The sequence below is a fragment of the Arachis ipaensis genome, chromosome B09, assembly GCF_000816755.2.
Source record: "Arachis ipaensis cultivar K30076 chromosome B09, Araip1.1, whole genome shotgun sequence".
In the NCBI taxonomy this organism is placed as follows: domain Eukaryota; kingdom Viridiplantae; phylum Streptophyta; class Magnoliopsida; order Fabales; family Fabaceae; genus Arachis; species Arachis ipaensis.
Genome location: NC_029793.2, coordinates 142,885,376 through 142,901,892, shown reverse-complemented (window position 1 = coordinate 142,901,892; position 16,517 = coordinate 142,885,376). Strand labels below are relative to the sequence as shown.

Below are 16,517 nucleotides of genomic sequence, written 5' to 3'. Positions count from 1 at the left end.
TTTTTCTGGTATCATGCATCCTGGTGGAAGGTTCATGTAGACTTCTTCAGACAACTCTCCATGTAGAAAGACATTCTTCACATCAAACTGTTGTAATAGCCAGTTCAAATTCGAAGCTAAAGACAACAATACTCGAATTGTGTTGATTTTGGCTACAGGTGCAAATGTTTCTGTATAATCAATTCCATAGACCTGAGTGTGCCTTTTAGCCACTAGTCTCGCTTTAAAGCGTTCGACTGTACCATCTGCTTTGTACTTCACTGTATAAACCCATCTGCATCCGACTGTTTTCTTTCTGGGAGGACAATCAACAAGCTCCCAAGTCTCATTTTTTTTCAAGGATTCCATCTCCTCATTCATAACTGCCTTCCATCTCGGGTCGGCTAAGGCTTCCTGCACACTGTTAGGAATAGATACAGTAGATAATTGATTTACAAATAATCAATTTGATTCAGACAAGCGGTGGTTAGACACATAATGACTCATAAGATATTTGACCTTACTAAAAATCTCAGGTTCATATGTGGGTTTAGGGATACCTCTGGGGTGACGTGGTGGTAGTTGTTTTCTAGATGGTTCATCCATATCAGGAGCATCCTCAGCTGACGAATGGTTGTTTGGTGTATTGGTTTCTTGTGGTTCGAGGGATTCGGATGCTGATGATGGACTTGATACTTCCCTTTCTACGTGCTCACCATTACCCAAGTTCAAGTCATCCATATCTTGGGCATTAAGTTCAGCAACCTCCTCTCTAGTAGAGAGTTCTACTTCTTTTGGTATTTGAAGATCTAAAGTCAAAACTTCCTCTTGGTACTCCCCCTGAAGTTCAGGCTGAAGGGAAAAATACATTGTGTCTTCATGAAAGATGACATCCAATGTAATAAACATTCTTTGTGTCGGAGGGTGATAACATCGATACCCTTTCTGATAAGTAGCATATCCCACAAAAATACATCGCAATGCACGAGGACTCAATTTGTTGCGCTGGTGTTTATGGAGATGTACAAATGTTACACAACCAAAGACATGAGGAGCTAAGTTTGTTGTGGTAGGAGCTTCAGTAAGAGCTTCAGTAAGAGCTTGGTATGGTGTCTTGAAATCAATGGTACTGGAGAGAATTCGATTAATTAAATATGTTGCAGATGTAAGTGCTTCACCCCAATAACACAATGGCATATGAGCCTATATCAATAATGCACGAACAACTTTCAATAAGTGACGGTTTTTTCTCTCAGCCACCCAATTTTGTTGGGGTATTTCAGGACAAGTAGTTTGATGAATGATTCCTTGTGCTTCCAAATACTGTTAAAAACTATAACTCAAATATTCACCTCCATTGTCACTTCGTAGAACCTTAACCTTTGCATTGTATTGAGTACAAATCATTTTGTGAAATTTTTGGAACAACATATTTACCTCACTTTTGGATTTCATCAAACACACCCAAGTCATCCTTGTACAATCATCAATAAAAATGACATACCAGCGTGCTCTACCCAAGGTAGCTACTTTGGATGGACCCCAAACATCAGAATGTATAACCATAAAAGGAATTAAACTTTTATTCAAACTCAAAGGAAATGAAGCACGATGGCTTTTTGCATATTCACAAGTATCACAACGAAAACTAGAAATATCAAATTTTGCAAATAAACTAGAAAATAATTTTTTAAGATAACCAAATGAGGCATATCCCAAACGTCGATGCCATAATCAGATATCAGATTTTCTTTTTGTTGCTTCATCATTGTCCATTGTCAATGCTTGACATAGTTGATTCAAACTCTTTGACTCCATGTCTAAGTAATATAGATTCCCTCTCTTAACACCACAACCAATCGTCTGCCTTGTTTGGATGTCCTTAAACACACAAAATTCAGGCTAAAAAATTACAACACAAAATAAAGCAGAGGTGATTTGAGATACTGACAAAATGTTATAATCCAAGGATGGAACAACTAAAACAAAATCCAAATTCAAAGTATCATTAAGAGACATGGATCCTTCTCCTATAACAAGAGCTGAGGTACCATTAGCAGTAGAGACAAATTTTCGTGAGGAAGGTTTAAGGGATGGAACCTGTCTAGAATCAAAGGTCATGTGATCCGAAGTACCAGAGTCAATTATCCATGTACTATTAGAAACAGGTGCGCAAATATTTAAAACTTTACCTCCATTACCTGCTGTTGCTACCAAAGCCGGGCCTTTTTCCTCAATATCTTGTTCTGCCTTTGATTCTACAACTGCAGAAGTGGAGTTCTTGTGTGAATTCTTCTTTCGTGGATCACGATTATGATCCCACCAGTCCGGATATCCCACAAGTTCAAAACAACGACTTTTGGTATGGCCAGATTGATCACAATGGGCACATCTATAAGTAGATTTGTTAGCACTAGCAGTAGATTTATAATGATTGGAACCTGTTCGATCTTGCTGATTGGGATTGGATTTGTGTTGAGTGGATCGGTTCCGGCTAACAAGGGCTGAAGTTTCAGGCTTCACAAGTTCTTCTTTCATTGTTGCAAGCCGCACAGACTCACGACGAACCAGTGAGTAGCATTCTTCTAACTCAGGGATTGGATCTTTTCTCAAAATATCACCACGAATCTGATCAAACTCACAATCCAAACCAGCAAGAAAGATATGCACCCTTTGTCTCTCAATGAATTTGCGATACAGTTCTACATCTTTCTCACATTCTATACTCACCTTATTGCGATGATCTAACTCACCAAAAATTTCGATTAATTCACCATAATAGATAGAAAGTGTTCTGCCATCTTGTTTGGCAGAGAAAACCCTCTGATTCAAGGTGAAAACTTGTAGTTCATCGGCCCCATCATAGAAAGCTTTTGATAAAGCCTTCCAAATTTCACAAGCAGTAGGAAGTCGGATATATCACTTCATGATTTCCGGAGACATGGACATCAATAGCCATCTCTTGATTCTTTGGTTGTCTGTGTACCACTTGTCGTAACTTGCATCTTTTTCGGTCGGTGATGCTGTTATACCACGAATAAAATAGAGTTTCTCCTTCTCAGCAATATGCATCTCCATCATCTGACACCAAATATCATAGTTCGTTTCATTGAGGATAATTCCAGCATTGAAAGATGAATTTTCAAATTGAATAATGATGGGAGCAGTCTTAGTGCCAGAGGGTTCAGAGGGGTCAGACTCTGACTTGCCCATTGTACTAGACGTAACCTGGGCTCTGGTACCAAGTTTATTTTGTGAGAAGAAAATCAATTGTATTCTATCTAGCTATTTCAACGTATATGTACACATATATAGAAAAAATATTTACTATTCTAGGCCCCATCGTTTAGCTACTAACACTATAATTTAGTATCCTAATTTATAGCTTCCATATTTGCAAAAAGAAATCCCTAAAAATAAGTTACAGAATTTCTATAATTAAGCATAAGAAATCTCAACATTGTGTACTCCTATAATAGTTGCTATTGTCTACTATGAAGATTAATAATTTGAGTTAACCATTTTTTTTAGAATTTGAAGTGAAGTTCACCTTACTCTGCATAAAAAAAATCGTATTTAAAAAAATTAAAGTTGAAAAATTGGGTTTTGAAAAATAATAATTTTTTTATTTTATTTCAGAAAAAAATCCATTACTAAAACATAAAAAAAATATTTTTCATTACACAATCAATTGCATGAATAAAGAATCGAAACAAAGAATTCCAAAATTAAAGATTAATCTCGATTTTGTAATCAAAACAATGGATTATTTTCTAAACACTATAGTGAAAAAATCGATTGGATCTCTATCGCCAACCGTGATTATCAATTAATGATGAACAAATATTGGATATTAAAGAGATGGATAAATAATAAAGAAAAATTGGATATTAGTATATGGATAAACAATGAACAAAAACAATAAAAAATTGATAATCAATCAGATTGATAAATGATTCTAATGGTAGGATTGAGTAATTGTTGATAGATTATTCACCAATTTATAATCTTAATATTAAAGAAAAGATAAAATTAGAGTATCTAAATCAAAATAAAAATTTAAAAATTGAAGATAGAATTTTAAAGATAAAATAGATGAATAATAAAATAATAATTTATAATCACGAGCAGAAAAATTTAGAGAAGCGTAACATAAAACGCATTCCATAATTCAATCAATTGGGTAACACAACCAATCAATTGAATTGTGAAAATCTATATTGCTTTGAAGACTTAAATCGATTGGGTAATATGACCAATCGATTGAATAAGAAAAACCCACATGCCTTGCAAAATTCAACGTGTATCAATTCCAATCGATTGAAGTTTGGAAAACCTGAATTTCAATCAATTGATTTGTGCATCCAATTGATTGAATTTCTAACAAACATGATTTTCAATCCAATACGTATGTAACGGATCAATGATAAAATTATGATCGATTAAGATTGCAAAATATTTATTTATTATTAATAAACAGATAGATGAATAATAAAACAATAATTTATAAAATAAAAAATTAACCAAACTTTAGGTGCTTGTTATTCGGCTTGGTTTGGTAAAATTTTTCGAAGAGGTGCTTGTGCTTTTTAAAAACTAAAACTCCTCATTTTATGTTTGGTAAATAAAAAAAAATCATGTGCTTGTGTTTGCAGTTTTTAAAAGATTAGGGTACTTTTGAAAGTATCTAAGATAAAACTTTTTAAAGTTGGCTTGTATTTTTTTAAAATTTAAAAGTTTAATATAACCTCATATATTAACTAATTTTTAAATTTAATGCTTGCATTTATGTCTATTATAGTATTTTTAAATTTTAAAAGTTATTTTACTAACTGTAATTATTGTTGTGTGTTTTTATTTAAAGTTATTTTTAATTTGATTTACTAAATATAAATGCTACAATTTTTAAAAAATTATCTTTTAAAAGTTAGTTTTTATAAGCTACTTTCAAAAAATAAAAATTTTACCAAACTAAATCTTAGTATGTTGTACCCGAATTCGAAACTTTGGCAAAGACCAAATACTGAATAAAAACTCTTATCATAACTCATAAGATTTGCTAAATAGGGATTTGGGAATTATCTGATTTTAAATATTCGTTTAAGACAGTATAGTGTCTAGAAGCATATTTGGTTCATAAGTTGAGTCTATAATACATATTGTCGTATTACTTAACTTGTGTCTTTGGTACGAGTTCTTTGATTAATGAAATGGAACTATGGAAGTAAGAAACCACAATTGTACAAGTACAACTATTCAAGATGTTGAATCCACTTCGGCTGCTCACTTGGAATCGTGTAACCAATCATAACATCATATTGAGCTTAATAATGGTGGAAAGGGACATGCAATCACAAAAGCAATCTATTCATATGAAAATCGAACGTCTAACTGTCCAAAATGAGTTGCTCTATTTTCATTCACATTTAATGTATAAAGATATAAATACAAGTTACAACTATTTCACAAAAAAATACACAAACCACGACTTGGTGGCTAACCTAATAACATATTTGATATTTATTTCAATAGTACAATTTGTTCATCATTTTGTTCCATAAAAAAAAAAAAAAAACTCATTTTCCTTCCCTAGTATCTTCTATTACCTAAGTAAAAAAAATGGATTATTTAGCACGTGGGATCTCTGAACAAAAATTGCCATGAATTTAGACAAAGCACATGAAACCCCCCTAAAATAAGGAAAGAAAAAAAAAAGAAAAAAGAAAGAAAAGTTGAATGGAACAAGCCTTTGATTAATTTGGAAGAAGGCGTGAACGTAAGCTCTCTCTCACCAAAAAACAACGTGTGGTTCGTAAGCAACTAACTACGTTGATTCTTATTTCTCTGGTCTCACAAATCAATCACCAAACCTTTTAACGGTCTCCAACAGTTACTTGTCCCTTCCTTCCCTCCAATCTCAATAGTAAATAGAAGATACCTCGGAATCTTCTTTTTCTCTTCTTCTTCTTCTTCTTCTTTCTTCTTTAACTCATCAACACACATCTCAAACCAAAAAACACAGAAAAAGAAACTAACATAACAGAATGAGAGCACTGAATTCGCATTATGTGGTGATCGATCTTCACTGTTCATGGCACTCCACAAGTCACCACCTTCCAACCTCAGCACTTGCCTACCTCAACATCAGCTCAAACCTCATCTCCACCGTCTCTTCGTCATTTCGTCGAACACGTCGTTCGGGTTCCGCAATTCGCTCCGCCAGCTCCTCCTCCTCCTCATGGATTCCCTCCCCGGAAATTCGCCGCCCCTCCGATCGTTTCTCCTCCGGTAACGGCTATCCGTTCAGCTCCCAGAACGTTCCGTCGACGTCGCGGCCCGAGGCCTCCACGGAGCTTGAGATGTTCTTGGAGCTGTTGCCTCTGAAGATGAGGAGGGAGCTTTATCGGCACCAGGAGATTGGGACGCTTATAGAGGTTGTGATGGATCTGGGTCGCAAGCCTCTCGCCAGGTTCCCTTCCGGAGATTGGGTTATCTCTGAACAACCCATAAAGCTTGAAGATTTACGCCATGCCATTTCCAAGGTGGGTGAGTTAGCTTGTTCTTTGTTTGGTTGAGCATTTTCGATGGAACATTTTTTGTATTATATGTATTTTCATGAGGGGCCTTTGCAAAATATAAGCTTTAATTCATCCACTTTGAATTTATTATGAATATGCGAACCAATTATCTGCTATCACTCAGTGCTAAGTGATTTATTTATTGGCAAATTTCTGTTGCTTGGAAGAGTTATTGTGATAAATAATTTGACCAGGGAGAAAAAAAACAATTAAAAGATTGGTAAGGTGGGATCCAAAGATCTAGATAGAAGATTATAGTCACTCGTGAGGAGAGTGTAAAGATTCTTCTTTGTAATTGAAGTTGGAACTTTATTTCTAACACAATTATACATAATGCATGGTCAAGAACTGTTGAAGTTGCATGTAAGGTTTGTGCCTTGTGATTACTGAGGTTTTTATAGTTACAGTTTCTAGACTTCTGGTTGCCGAAATAGCATTTGTCTCCCTTAGTGTTAATGAATAATGGCTTCTGATATAATGTTTCATTATGTTTAGGTAGGTGAGTTTTCTGATGACAACCGATCTGGTATTAATAGCTCTTTACACCGTATAAGTGCGATTCGGAATCGTAAAATGCAAATCATTGGCCTTACTTGCCGGGTGGGTCGAGCAGTGAGTGGTAGTGCAGAAATTATACGTGATTTGGTTCAGGATGGGGGTTCTATATTGGTCATAGGACCTCCCGGAGTGGGTAAAACTACGTTAATCAGGTAAACCTTGCCAATGTTTGATATTCTGAATAGGATTTCTGTGTCTTTATTTGAAGTTTTGACTGTGGACGTGGTTTATTAGCTCCTGCAAAAGTGAAGTTTTTTGTTTTCAAGTTTCTCATGTTGATTTTTTCCCTTCATGTTTCTCTGTAAATGCCTCAACAGCAAAGCACTCTTACCCAAAATGGTCTGTGACTGTGATTGTTCATGTTTCCTCATCAGTGTAAATTTTATGCAATAACTTCTTTAGTCACGCCAAACAATAACATTTTAAAGTTTTATGTATGTTAATATTGGTCAAGATGAGTTATTTAATATGCATGTCTGAAGAAGCTTGCTTGTGCAGAGAGATTGCTAGGATGCTGGCAGATGAGTTAAAGAAGCGTGTTGTAATAGTGGATACATCCAATGAAATTGGAGGTGATGGTGATGTTCCTCATGCGGGCATAGGCAGGGCAAGGAGGATGCAAGTTCCAAATGTACATATGCAGCATAATGTCCGTACAAATCTCGTTGGCTCAGTTTCATTTTTGTAGAACAAGTTCTGATAAATGAACTTCTGTGACACTGTTCACGCTTCTCTATGCAGGTTATGATTGAAGCAGTTGAAAATCATATGCCTGAAACCATTATAATTGATGAAATTGGAACAGAGCTTGAAGCATTAGCAGCTAGTACCATTGCTCAAAGAGGAGTCCAATTGGTTGGAACAGCACATGGAATGACAATTGAAAACATAATAAAAAATCCTTCTCTTCAGAATCTTGTTGGTGGCATAGAGGTGAAAAGTCGCTCTTTCCTTTTTCTCATCAGTTCCCTTTTTCAAAGAGTGAATCAAGAAAAGTTCAGAAGCATATAGAAATAGAATATGTGTAATGCTTACACACATTAGTAATGTTTGTTGAGTATTTATATCAACAGAGTGTAACCCTTGGAGATGAAGAAGCTAAGAAAAGGAAAGTGCAGAAGACAATTCTAGAAAGGAAAGGACCTCCTACATTTACTTGTGCTGTTGAGTTGATATCTAAAACTGAATGTCGCGTTCATCATAGATTAGATGCAACTGTGGATGCCATTTTGGCAGGTATTCCTGCCTTAACAGGAAAATCTCCATTATTTGAAGTCCGTCAATGGGATGACTCTGCAAAAGATTTATTGCAGTATGCTCCAATGCCTGAAAAAAGTCTTGGAGAAACCCTTGATTTAACAAAGAATAGTATCATAAGTTCTGAAATAGATTCTGATAAGGATGATAAAGACCTTTCTCCTACATGGTCCGTGAAATGGAGCACTAGTGGATCTGTAAATAATACTGAGAGTTCTGACTTTAAGTCTGATGAGAATGAAGCAGACAGCCCTACTTCTCGATCTAAGAAATGGAGTACTAATGGATCTGTGACTACGAGGAGGTCACCAGTTCAAGTGTATACTTACAAGGTATTCAAGGGCTTTTATACCTGTCTCGTTTTCCATGTTGAATGGATTTCATTCTTGAAAACATGCATTGGCCAAACTCTTCTTGATGCCTGCCTTTCTTATTAACCTGGCACTTGTTTCATGTTGGATGCATTTAGATTCTTGAAGCTGATCTACTGCAAGTAGCAAAGGTGATGGGACTTGAAGATTTAGTAGATGTAACAGATGATATTGGAGCTGCTGATGCAATTCTAGCATCCAGTTCTGAGATACGACAAAACCCATGGATCCGTAGTGTAGCGAAATTCCACAAGTTACCAATTTTTGTTATTAAGGTGATTTTTGGTTGCCTCTTTAGTTGTTACTTCGATGTATTCTCTTTATGTTATAATGAACTTCTGGTTACAATAGAACACTATCATGTTATAATGGCTTGGTGGTGGTTGTTTGTCATTATCTTCTTATACTGAGTTTTTGTTTCTTGCAGTCTAATACCATGGCACAAATGGTCAAAGCAGTACGTATGATCCTTGGGCTAGAATCATTTGGCCCTGCACCGAAAAAACCTTACAATGATGCTCTTGATATTGAAATCGAGGATGATGAACCAAAACGAAAACCATCTCTGGAAGAGATTGATGCCTTGGAGGTACAAGCCTTTCCTTTTCTCTTATTAGCATCTTATTTCTTAGAGACCAATTGATGTTTTCTTCACTACAGTCTTGGCAGTTAAATTAGTTCCTTTTAGTGAGAAATTCCAGTGCTCCTCTGTACATACTTATTCTCATTCATGCTTCCCATCAGTAGTTTTAGCTTTTCTCTGCTTTAAAGGGCATCTTTCTGATTTGCCAAATATTATATCAAACAATCTTTGTGTTTCACTTAAAAAACAAATATTGGCTTAGTGCTTCATACTTTCATGTATATTTTTTGACTTAGTTTTGAATTTTCGTTTACTTATATGTATATGGCAGGAGGTTAGACTTGCAATAGAATACATTGTGATACCCGGTGGGGAACCTGTGGAGCTCCTTCCTAGACGTTCAGAAATAATAGCACGGCAGCTCGAACTTGTAGAAAGCTATCAGTTGGCTGCTGAAAAGTCAGGTACAGAACAAAACCCAAGGTTGCAGATACTTCCCATGAGGCTAAATGCAAAAAAAATTTCTAAATCCAGTTCTGCTTCCCGCAAGAAAACAAGTCCTAATTCGGTGTCTACTGGTGGTGGTGGTGGTGGCAAGGGTACCAGTGTCACTAGGCTTCCCCTTTTGCCTGAATAGTTCAGAGAAGAAAAAATATTAAATTGCTCCAATTCTAACATGTTTCACTCCCCTGGTTTGTACATGTAAAATGTACAGTGGCCATGTAATTATGTAAATAAGTTATTTATATAGCCAAAGAGCTTGTTGTTGCTCATAAATTTGGTGTGTGATGGTGATTTCATAGGTTTGATCCTACACCATGTTACCCCTCTTCCCATTTGTATTCATAAAAAAATTCAACATTGTAAGTATTTTTCACCTGCAATATAATTCATTTGTAATTGCTTTCATACATATTAGATATTAACTTTTAGGTAAAAATTCACATGCAATTGTCTTTATGTGAAGTTAATATTTGAGAACCGTAAGATGATTTGATAAGTTTGACTAAATTATCATCTAATAATTCTCGACTATTAACTTTACATGAAAGACAACAAGTGAGTTTTTGCCTAACTTTTGTAACCACAGAGTTCACTCAAAATAAATGGAGTAAGAAACTTATGAGATGCGTATGAAGGTTCAGGTCATATTTGCCTAAGGCTGATATACTTTGTTTTTGGTCTGAGAGATATTTCTTTGTTTAAATTTGATTTTCTTGTCTTAATGTCTCATGACCCATGACCAATAAATATGAAGCCTTTTCTTTTTGGGCAAAAGCTTATCAGCTTATATGTAAATGTATGAGAGAAACAGTGTGAAAAACATGATTATGCCGACTATGTACAAAATCGTTATTAGCCTTGGCACTTAGCATTCATAATTAAACAGAAAATTGCAAAATAATTAAAAAAGATTAAATAAAATTCAAAACTACAATTGTCAATTTATCATATTAACATCAATCTACTCGCACATTTTTAGAGGCTTGATATTTTTTATTTTTTAAATAGATATTTTGCTCTTATATGTTATGGATGTTGTTAATTTAACTTATAGTATGGAATGAACTAAATTGACTATTTCTAATAAGTTGACCGAACTCAAAATTACATAGTTGATGTTAAACAAGTTTAATGAGTCATTGTCATATTACATACTATCTATCAAGAATCCATTTTGTGTCAAATGTTTTGTAAGACTAAGTTAATGTGACGGGTATCCTTAGTAAAAAAAAAAAAACATAGAAGTATATTTTGTTTTGCATAAATATTATATAAATATTAAAGCTGGTTTTTGATAATTTTTTTTGAGTTTTTTTTTTTAATAAATAAAACGAATTTAAGAATAAGAAATGTTTGGTATGTTGGCTAAGACCTAAGACCTAAGAATAAGCAGGTACAAGTTTGAAGCAGAAACGGTGGTTAGGGAAGGCGTCACACTTTCAAGTTTCAGGAACCTTCTTCAAGGGTTTCATTCCAAAACCCTAAAATATTTTCCCCAATCACTTTTCTCTGTGCCTGTAAGCCCTTTCATGTTCACAAGGTATTTCCTTTCGCCCTCTTTTCAATTCATTCATTTCTAAATTCTCGACATTTTCGATTTCGGTGCTTCAGGGATTAAGGGAGCTTGTTTGAGACTCAGGAAAACTGAGTGAGTTATTCAGTGATGGCGGGCAAAGAAGAGAATCGAATATTCGTCGGAGGATTGTCATGGGACGTAACGGAGCGTCAGCTCGAGCATGCCTTTGGCCGTTACGGCAAAATTCTCGAATGCCAGGTACCTTCTCGTCTATTCTCACCAATTTTCCATCTCTTGTTTTCTTCACCTGTAAAAATGTGCAGCTTTCTTTTTTTTGGATTTATACATATGAAAAAAAGAGCTCGATGCATGTATCTTCTTAAGTAAGTGGTGTTATAACTGTAGTAATTAGCAATTGTGAAAAATTTTTTTTTTCCTGGTTGGGCAAATGTCAGATTTGCATTTTTCTCCACCCCCTTCCTTTTTTTTTTTCAAATTATTATTACTATTGCTATCAGAATTAAAGGTGCAAACGTTTGATTCCATTTCATCGCAGCTCATAGTATGGTATAAGCTTCATTGGTTGTACTGATTTCTGTTAAGTCATAAAAGCATCACGGATAGGTTTAGCCCTGTGCTGATGAGGTCCACAAATAGTTGATGATGGGGACTGGGGGTTCTGTATTTTATGGATTGAATTTTTTGGCTCAGCAAACTAAATTTTCAATCTTTCTATGTTTGTTTTTTCTCTCCTTTTTTTCAGAGGATGATTCTTTGCTTCTTTTCCTTGTCTTCTTTGAGCTTGGGTTGTGAATCTTGTGATCTTTGAGATGCTATAGGTGACACTTTAAAAAAGATATTTTTTCCCAGACTGATTTTGGCATGGCTGAAGCACATTTTCATTTTCCGATAAAATAATAAATTGTGGTAAATATAGAGCCCAAGCTGGAGATTGATATTTCTTTGGGATATGTGGGTTTCAGTTCAAGGAAGGCAGCCAATCAAAATTTGTTACACCTGTCTACTATATGGCAGAGAGATGTTGTTTGTGCTGTCTTAGTATTCCTTAGTAAAACCTGTTATGATTTGCAAGAGATATTTGGTGGTAAGGTTGGAATGACAGCAAGAGGAAGTTAATACCTCGGTATGCTTTTTTGGGGTCTGCTTTGTTATATTTGTTTATGCATGGGTTATAGATAAATGCCTATTGAACTGAGAGAAGTATGGCATTTGGCCAATAGTAATACATTAAAGAGAACTGCTTTCCTGTCTTGAAATGCATCATGCCTTCTCCAGTAGGCAATAACCAATATATTTTACATTTCAGAGTATATAGGACCATTAGTTGGATTTTGATTGTACGATGCTCAGTAGATCGGTTAAAGTGATTGTTTAGTTAGTTCAAGAAGTCTTATACATTTGCTTCAGCCACAATCCAATATTGTTGCATCTTTGGCGGTTTAGGGTACTTTCTCAGCCAACTTGATGCTCAGTTGTTTGGAAATTGTTGGATCGAGTTGGTGGTATCACTCATGTGACACATGCTATATGTGGATATCATCTTACGCCACCAAAAGGTTCTGCATCATTACAGTTTCTGTGGGAACTTAAGTGTTGTAGAGCTCAAATGTTTCAAATTTGGAGCATTGGTATCATTGACAATTGCTGCTCAGATAGTGGGCTTCTCTCATGATAAGATTTTGTATTTCACCAGCTGATCTGCTTGTTATAGTTAACAATGTTGAAGGTTGAATGAATGAATTTCAGTTTTCTTACTTTCTCCATTGGTATAGGATCTGTGGGTTGGACAAATTTTATTTGATTTTGAATGGTCCTTCTTTTGTCAGTATACTTTTAGTTGAAGAATCCGAATCTGCATAAGAATGGTTTTTCTTCTAGAACGCTGGTTTTGTTGGATCAGTCAACAAAGAGGCAGAAGAGCAGAATTAGGGAGAATGCTAGGCATATAATCGTGGTATACCGAATATGATGAATCTGTCTTACATGTTGCTTGGCATTAATTCTGCATAAGATGGATTATTTGTTGCATCTGTTGAGATGGATAGATCATTGAAGTTAGCTGAATCAATTAAGAAGTGAAACGTGAAATCATGATCTCCATAAGGAATGCTGTCAAATTGTCAATGCTAAGCCTTCTTGCGTGTCGTCTTTCAGAAATTTGGAATTCTTTTTTGGTGAGAGATTTGTGCTGGAAGAGATATCAATACTCACTGTAAAACTGGATTTGTGGCAGAATGATCTGGTGATTGCTGAGGAGATAATAGCACCTTGATTTTCATGATATACTGTTCGTTTGTGGCTGCTTGTTGTATTGTTAGTTCTTCTAGTTCTGAGTGAGAAATAATAGTGTTAATATAATACAGCAATTTTATCAAGTAACTCCGATGCTATATTCAGAGGTGGGGAATTAGATTGTTTAAATGTCTGTCGATGAAGTCATGACCAGTATGGAATATGCTGAAATTCTAGCTCACATTGTGGAAGTAGTTGTTGTAAGAGATATTTGTGGTAATAAAATGGGCTTGGGATCTCTCTGAATTGCTTAGCTCTATTGAAAAACATTCTGATGCTTTAACAATTTGACAGAGAAAGTAAGTTGTCTGGTTATAACCTGTTCTTTTTCTTTAAATAAATGCTGTTTGAATACATTGCATGAATAAAATATTGAAATTTTATTTCTGCAATTGTATGTTATCCTTTCATGTATGCATAAAACTTAAAATATGAAGCAATTTGTCTTTCTTGCATGACTATTCCTTGTTTTGGCATCTAAGTTTGGTTGTTGGTGAGGAATTGTTTGGCATTTATTGACTAATTTAAGCCTTGAATTGAGATCAACCTTGTCGATGACACTTTTGTTACGGGTTGTGAGCATATACCAGCCATTAGTGGATGGCACCCTTGAACAATGTATATCAACAAGGCTACACTTTTCAATATAAACGTTGCATAACTGTTCAATCATGATTGTTGAATTGCAATCATTAAGTACAACAGTTTATATCATCTTTCAGGCAATTTTGCTAATTAATTTGGGAAAATGTGCCTATATATTTTGCTGATTATTGGTGGTTGTAGAATGTACCATACCAATGAAGATTAGTTGATAGTATACTTTAACATACCTTTCCTTGTTTACTTACTCTTTTCCATCTTTTGTGCTCTTTTCATGTTTGTATGTCTGGGTATATTTTACTGGTTTTCTAAAGAATTCTGTTTGAATGAGTTGCCTTTTATATTCTGGACTGTATACTAATGTCTATATCAACTAGGTGTTTATTTTACTTGCACAAGCCTGGATAAACTTACATTCCTACTAGACATGTTCTGGATATGCTAAATTTTATCATTTTGCAAGTCGCTTTCATTAAATACTTGTTAGCATTACCTGTACATATTGCTTTTGCTTGGCATGAGGTTTCCAAGTGGTTCTTCCTGTAGATTATGATGGAAAGAGATACAGGCCGTCCACGTGGATTTGGGTTCATTACATTTGGAGACCGTAGGGGAATGGAGGATGCAATCAAGGAAATGCACGGACGAGAAATTGGTGACCGCATCATCTCAGTAAACAAGGCCCAGCCCAAGATGGGAGGTGATGACGTAGACCAAGGTTACAGAAGCGGCTACTCATCAGGAGGTAGAGGAAGCTATGGAGTTGGGGACAGGGTTGGACAAGATGATTGCTTCAAATGTGGGCATCCAGGGCACTGGGCCCGAGATTGTCCTTTGGCAGGAGGTGGCCGCGGCCGGGGTGGTAGTTCATTTTCCTCACGCCCTAGGTTTGGAGGTGCTGGTGGGGATCGCCTTAGTGGTGAACGTGATCGATACCTTGATGATCGCTATGATGGTGGACGTTATGGGGATAGGGATCGCTTTGATTCCCGAGATTACAAATATGGAAGTCGTGATCGTTATACTAGTGACAGGTATATAAGGCTAATGGTTATTATCAAATTACTTCTTTGGTCCTTTTGATCTAGTTTGTAAAACCAACTGAATAATTGCCATTTCATTTCGCATTCCTTGTCTTTGAATTGATAATGTGGCATTTACTACGAAGGCTTTCATTGCATCGAGAATCTGAGATTTGGTTAGATCATTGGCAATAGCCTTGAGTTGTAGTATATATATGCATTCTATCTTGATTTCTTTCCTTTAAAACTGTAGGTATCCAACTAGTGGAGATCGATTTGCAAGTGATCGATATGGAGGAAGCTCAGATTACGCGCAAAATGGTTATGGCAAAGAAAGAGGTTATGACCGGTATGGTGGTCCACGAGGTGTTGGTGACAGGTATGGAAGTGGAATAGCAGCTCGTGACGAAGGAAGGAATTATAGGGGCAGGCCTGGTCCGTATGATCGACCAAGCAGGGGTGCTCGTCCGTCGTCATTTGACCGCTACTGATCGCGCCCTTTGGGGTTCTTGTGAGAAACGCAAATGCTGGAGCATGATTAGGGAATTAGTTGTCGTTGTTAGATGACATTGAAGTTTCAAGGAAGGCCTAGATTTTAGCTTAATCAATCAATAGATTATGATGGTATGTGATAGTTTGTTTATTCATTAAGAACCTGCAGATCCCTATTTAGATATTCCCCTCATGTGCCTGACTCTATTCGGTTTCTTTTCAAATGCAACCAAGCATGAACGGTGGTTTTACGTCTTTCCAAATTCTTGGTGTTGGTGCGTTGTTGTGGCTGCTAAATTATTGTGGTATTGATTATAAATGTGCTAACTGCTAAACAACAAGGGCAACCTTATCATCTTGCTTTATTGAAATTTAACACTTGTGTTTATAAATGTATGTTTGTACCACTCAAACTAAAATGTACGTCTCATTAAAGCTTGAACATGGTTGCTATTAATACGCCATCACTTATTATTTTTTCTCTTTTTAATAGACGTAGTGAAAGCCAACGAAAATTTATAAATTATTATCGTGTTTATTTTGTAAAACAGTTCTTCATTCTGTTTAAATTGATCAACGCTGGATAAAAAGACGCTGTTATTTTTAAAATAGGGTAAACAATAAAAAATACACCCGAATAATTGTGATCAACAAAAATATACAAATTTTGTTATTGACAAAAATATCTTCAAATAATTTTAAAATACGACAAAAGTACCCAACATTAGGGATGTACGCGGT

General features: G+C 35.6%; 3 protein-coding genes across 6 annotated transcripts; 2 read left to right on the top strand and 1 right to left on the bottom strand.

Moving 5' to 3' along the window:
- Window positions 1,749–3,192, bottom strand: LOC107616183. Its single transcript, XM_021112090.1, has 3 exons — window positions 2,983–3,192; window positions 2,181–2,862; window positions 1,749–1,860 (listed from the first exon to the last, which is right to left on the bottom strand). Exons 1-3 carry the CDS (start codon window positions 3,190–3,192, stop codon window positions 1,823–1,825), a joined length of 930 nt encoding a protein of 309 aa, XP_020967749.1. The 3' UTR covers window positions 1,749–1,822.
- Window positions 5,766–10,237, top strand: LOC107618817 (uncharacterized protein ycf45). Of its 2 annotated transcripts, none has more exons than XM_016320985.2 (8): window positions 5,766–6,521; window positions 7,053–7,267; window positions 7,614–7,764; window positions 7,857–8,048; window positions 8,189–8,704; window positions 8,842–9,018; window positions 9,171–9,332; window positions 9,658–10,237. In XM_016320985.2, exons 1-8 carry the CDS (start codon window positions 6,024–6,026, stop codon window positions 9,961–9,963), a joined length of 2,217 nt encoding a protein of 738 aa, XP_016176471.1. In that variant the 5' UTR covers window positions 5,766–6,023; the 3' UTR covers window positions 9,964–10,237. The 2 variants fall into 2 exon arrangements, with proteins under 2 accessions (XP_016176471.1, XP_020966681.1); XM_021111022.1 differs by having other exon boundaries at window positions 6,368–6,525.
- Window positions 11,187–16,041, top strand: LOC107618176 (glycine-rich RNA-binding protein RZ1B). Of its 3 annotated transcripts, none has more exons than XM_016320162.2 (4): window positions 11,187–11,347; window positions 11,442–11,604; window positions 14,809–15,296; window positions 15,538–16,041. In XM_016320162.2, exons 2-4 carry the CDS (start codon window positions 11,494–11,496, stop codon window positions 15,773–15,775), a joined length of 837 nt encoding a protein of 278 aa, XP_016175648.1. In that variant the 5' UTR covers window positions 11,187–11,347; window positions 11,442–11,493; the 3' UTR covers window positions 15,776–16,041. The 3 variants fall into 3 exon arrangements, with proteins under 3 accessions (XP_016175648.1, XP_016175649.1, XP_020966680.1); XM_016320163.2 differs by having other exon boundaries at window positions 11,206–11,370; XM_021111021.1 differs by lacking the exon at window positions 11,187–11,347 and adding an exon at window positions 13,522–13,958 and having other exon boundaries at window positions 11,470–11,604.